Below are 4,416 nucleotides of genomic sequence, written 5' to 3' on the forward strand. Positions count from 1 at the left end.
AGTTCGAGGCCAGCCTGGTTTACAGAGTGAGTTCCAGGACAGCCAGGGCTATACAGAGAAACCCTGTCCCGAAAAACCAAAATAAAAAATAAAAAAATTTAAAAAAGTGTCTTGCCAAGTGGTGCACACTTTTAATCCCAGTCTTCAGGAGGTAGGGGAAGGACGATCTTTGAGTTCGAGGCCAGCCTGGTCTACAGATCAAGCTCCAGGACAGCCAGGGCTACACAGAGAAACCCTGTCTCAGACAAAAAAAAATATAAATAGTGTCTCACTAAAGTTGTTTGCCCTGGCTTTGAGCTTGTTCTGTAGCTCAGGTAAGACCTGGAACTACTGCTCCTCCTCCTGGTTAATTGGGCTTAATAGGTATGCATGTCGGCTCAGTGTATAACATTGGTTCTGGCCTACTCAAGGTACAGTGCTTATCCAAGTGAGCCACTCGATGAAGGAAACTGTCTTCCACTGACACATAGATGGGCAGATTCCACCCACTCACCATCCCTTCACTACCTTGCTCCCTGCCCACAGACAGCTGCAGCTAGGTCTGCCCCGGGCAGGCCTGTTGCCAACAGCCTTCAGCTAAGCTTGCCGGCTTCCGCATTGAGATCACCTGGGGAGGCAAAGGCTATCATCCCACTCCCCTCCGAGGCTCACCTTGTCCTCGTCCACATTGGAGCTGGGCGACACCATCCTCAGCAATGCCTCTGTGGGTTGGTTCATCGGCTGCCAGACCACGGCATTGTCTTTCCCAGTAATGACTGTGTTGGAGATATGGATCAAGATCCTGGGGGAGCCACGGATGGTGAAGGACTTGCACTTCTCCGGTGCGCACCTGGTTTGTAGGAGACAATACAGGTTAGGAGACTCGCCAGCCTTGGGGTCTGCATCCATCTTACAGGGACTGAAGAGATTAGTCAGTGAAGTTTGGGGGGCCCTAATGTCTTCAGCCTCTCTCTTACCATCTTGACCCTGGGACTTCCACTCTCCCTCTTGATGATTTCCAGCCCCAATCTTTCGCTCCCCCGATGCCTCACAAGGGATCAAATCCTTTACATACAACCTTCAGCTTCCATGCACGGAGTGGGTAGATGCCACAACCATAAGCCACAACCCTCGCTTACTCCTCATGGACACCCTCAAAGCTAAGGGTGGGGGGGAATCTTGCAAGAGGCAGAGGGAGCTGTAAGCCAGCATCCTGCACTGGGATCGCGGAGGACCCTCAGAGACCAAACTAGACTTCCTCTGGACCAGTCTGTCCAGCTGAGAGCGCTAACCTCAGACTTCTGAACACAGGGACTCTCCCTGGACCCTCCTTTACAAGTACCCCTACAGACAACCGAAAGCCTTACCCACTGATGTCCAAGGTGATTTCCATGCCCACCATGCAGAGGGCACGGGTGGGACTGTCCAGAGACAGGCTAAGAGTAGTCTGAAAAGACATGGTAGGGCTTGCCAAGCTAACCACCATCTGCAGCCCTTAGCCACCCGAGAAACCGCCTGGGGCTCTGGGGCTTCCCAGCCTCTTTAGTAGGGGTAAGGACCACCCCAGTCCGCCCCCTTGTTAAGGGTTCACAGGTGAGCCTGCTTTTCTGCACCGTCGCTCTGGGAGGAGGGGTGTTGGAGAAGGGGAAGTTCCTTTCACTCAGCATCAGTGTTTTAGCAGCTGCTGCCTGTGGACCCTGCAGCCTTGGGAAATCAGAGTCTAATGGCTTGGAGCTCAGCCCTTCCACTGGTCTGGGTGCATGATCTCAAGACTGGAGGAATCTTGGTTCTAGGGCAGTAGCTCTCAACCTGTTTGGGCTTCAAGAGGGGGTCACACATCCGATGTCCTGCATAGCAGATGCTTACGATTCCTCACAGTAGCACAACCCCACCCCAATTATAAGGTAGCGATGAGATAAGCTTAAGGTTGGGGGTCGCCACGGCATGAAGAACTGTATTAAAGGGTCGCAGCGTTAGGAAGGTTGGGAACCACTGGTCTAGGATGTGTGCTACTTGGCAACTAATGGGAGTGCCTGGTAAAGTGCCATGCTTACAGAAGCCCCAGGAAGCTAGTTAGCTCCGAAAATCCCTGGTCCAGGCAGACAATCAGCATCCCCCCCCCATCCCCCCCCCCGTAATAACGATAAGCCAGTCACTCACAGCTGTGTCTCTCGTTAGCATCGGGGTCGGGGTGGGGGTGGGGGTGGTGGATGGGCAGCACAAGCTGATGCATGGATTAAACCTGTGCAGCCTGGCTTACAGCTGTTATCCATCTAGGCTGACCTTCACATGTGCACTGTGGTGTGAGAACACACACACACACACACACACACACACGAAGCAGAAAGGAAATTGTATCTCTACTGTGCATTTCAAAATGTCAACATTCTCACGCTCTGTAAGCTGCGGAGATGGCTGGTACATCTGTGAGGTTCATATTCTCTCTCAGTAATGGCATTTCTAGATCAAACTGTGAAGCCACATATGCTAGTCCCTGCCTGTCATCTGTTCAGCACCCATACTGAGGCAGGAGGATTTCTGTGAGTTTGAGACCAGCCTGGGTTACAGTATGATGCCCTGTTTCAAAAAGCCACCAAATACTATATTGTATTCCATATGTGTTGTCAGGGAAAAAAAAAGATCCAGCTGAGCTAGCCTGTGCTTACAGAGTGACTTCAAGCCTAGATCCAGCTGAGCTAGCCTGTGCTTACAGAGTGACTTCAAGCCTAGATTGGTCAATTCAATAAGACTGTGCCAACATTCTGAAAAGGGGGTTGGTGGGAGTGTAGTTCCTTGATAGAGAATTATCTACCCCCAGGTCCTAGTCTCGGTCCCCATTATTTGTCCACTGAGACCTGAGCATGGTGGGTCACAGCTGCAATCCCAGAACTTGGTAGACGGAGGCAGGAGGATGAAGAGTAGGGAGCCAGCCTGGGTTAGTTAAGGAGATTTATATGAAAACTTCGTATTTCCCAGAAGGCCTGGGTGCAGGGCAGAGCTTAGAGAGAGCCACCTTCATTACTCCCTTTCTCTATTCCACCTGACTCTCGGAGAAGGGGTCAGCTCCCAGCTGGCTTCAGAGGTGCACACCTGTCACCCATGCACCCAGGAGGCTGAAGCAGGAGGATGGTTGCAAGTCTGAGGGCAGCCTTGGCTAAAAAAAGGATTATCGGATAGACTAGGGCTTCAAGGAAGATCCTGTCTCCGTAAATAAATAAATAAATAAATAAATAAATAAATAAGCAAGCAAAGCACGTGACAGCGAAGGCAGAAGCCACAGCCAGCTGTCAGAAGGAGCTGCAAGCGGCTCTCCTGGGGGACCTGGAAGGGGACAGCCAACCAGCCTCCAGTCCAGGAAACCTGAGGGACTGGGTCCCCTCCTGCGGTGTAGGAACACCCGGGTCTGTGACATTTACTACACCTGTCTCAGGGCACTCTTAGGCAGTCTCTGAGGGAGGGGGATGAAGGAAATTTTTGGCTTGATGTGGTTAAAGAGAAGTCAGGACTGGCCAGGCAGCTCAGTGAGTAAAGATGCTCACTACTGAGCCCGATGTACAAAGCACGCACGGTGGGAGGAGGAGAGTGAGGCTTTTAAGTTGTCCTCTGACCCCCACACGTGCACTGTGGTGTGAGCGGGCACAAGCACACACCACACACACAGTGGGACATGGTGGCCATACTTTTAATCCCAGCACTTAGTGGGCAAAAGCAAGTAGGTCTCTCTGAGTTCCAGGCCAGCCTGGTCTACATAGTGACTTCTAGCTGAGCCCAGAGCTACACAGTGGGATAGAGACCCTCTCTCAAAAAAAGGGGGGGAGTGGTGAGGGAGAAAGAGAGAGACCGACCAGTGACATATATCTGAAGAGGAAAGCATTCATCAACAGGTGTAACCAAACTGAGAGGTTTAACATCCAGGAACAAGGTGCAAGGGAAGTATTTATTGGGAAAACACAGCAAAAGAGTAAAAGGTAAAAGAGGGACATTATTCATTTGGCTTGCAGTGACGACACTGTCTGTCTAAAGCACTTTGTGGGAAAGCCCTGGGTCACATAGTTTAGGTTGATGGCTTGTGACTGGCTTGTGACTGGCTAGTGTCTGATGCTCTTGGTTTTAGCTGCCCAAGAATCCTGCAGGCCTGGCGCTCTGGTTCGAGTAAGTGTCCCCACAGACTCTGAGTGTTAAGGCATTGTTCCCATGCCACGGTGCTCTGGAGAGGTGATGGAATCTCTTTTAAAAACACTTTTAATCTCTTTTAAAAACACTCTGTAGACCAGGCTGGCCTCGAACTCAGAAATCCCCCTGTCTCTGCCTCCCAAGTGCTGGGATTAAAGGCGTGTGCCACCACCGCCTGGCTTAAAGACACCTGACTTTATGTACTATACCTGTGCAGGAGCCCACGGAGGTGAAAAGAGGGCATCAGATGCCCTGGGACTCCTG

General features: G+C 51.4%; 1 protein-coding gene across 2 annotated transcripts in view; it reads right to left on the bottom strand.

Moving 5' to 3' along the window:
- Nucleotides 1–1,456, bottom strand: part of Padi6 (peptidyl arginine deiminase 6) — a 16,437-nt gene extending 14,981 nt beyond the window's left edge. The window contains exons 1-2 of one of the 2 annotated variants that reach the window (XM_031376951.1): nucleotides 1,347–1,456; nucleotides 652–829 (exon numbers count right to left, since the gene is read on the bottom strand). In XM_031376951.1, coding sequence (XP_031232811.1) covers nucleotides 652–829; nucleotides 1,347–1,438 — 270 coding nt within the window. In that variant the 5' untranslated portion in view covers nucleotides 1,439–1,456. The remainder of the gene's footprint in view (nucleotides 1–651; nucleotides 830–1,346) is intronic. The other variant, XM_031376950.1, reaches the window with a different exon arrangement.
- Nucleotides 1,457–4,416: the final 2,960 nt, after the last annotated feature.

Source organism: Mastomys coucha, unplaced genomic scaffold (assembly GCF_008632895.1).
Source record: "Mastomys coucha isolate ucsf_1 unplaced genomic scaffold, UCSF_Mcou_1 pScaffold18, whole genome shotgun sequence".
In the NCBI taxonomy this organism is placed as follows: Eukaryota; Metazoa; Chordata; class Mammalia; order Rodentia; family Muridae; genus Mastomys; species Mastomys coucha.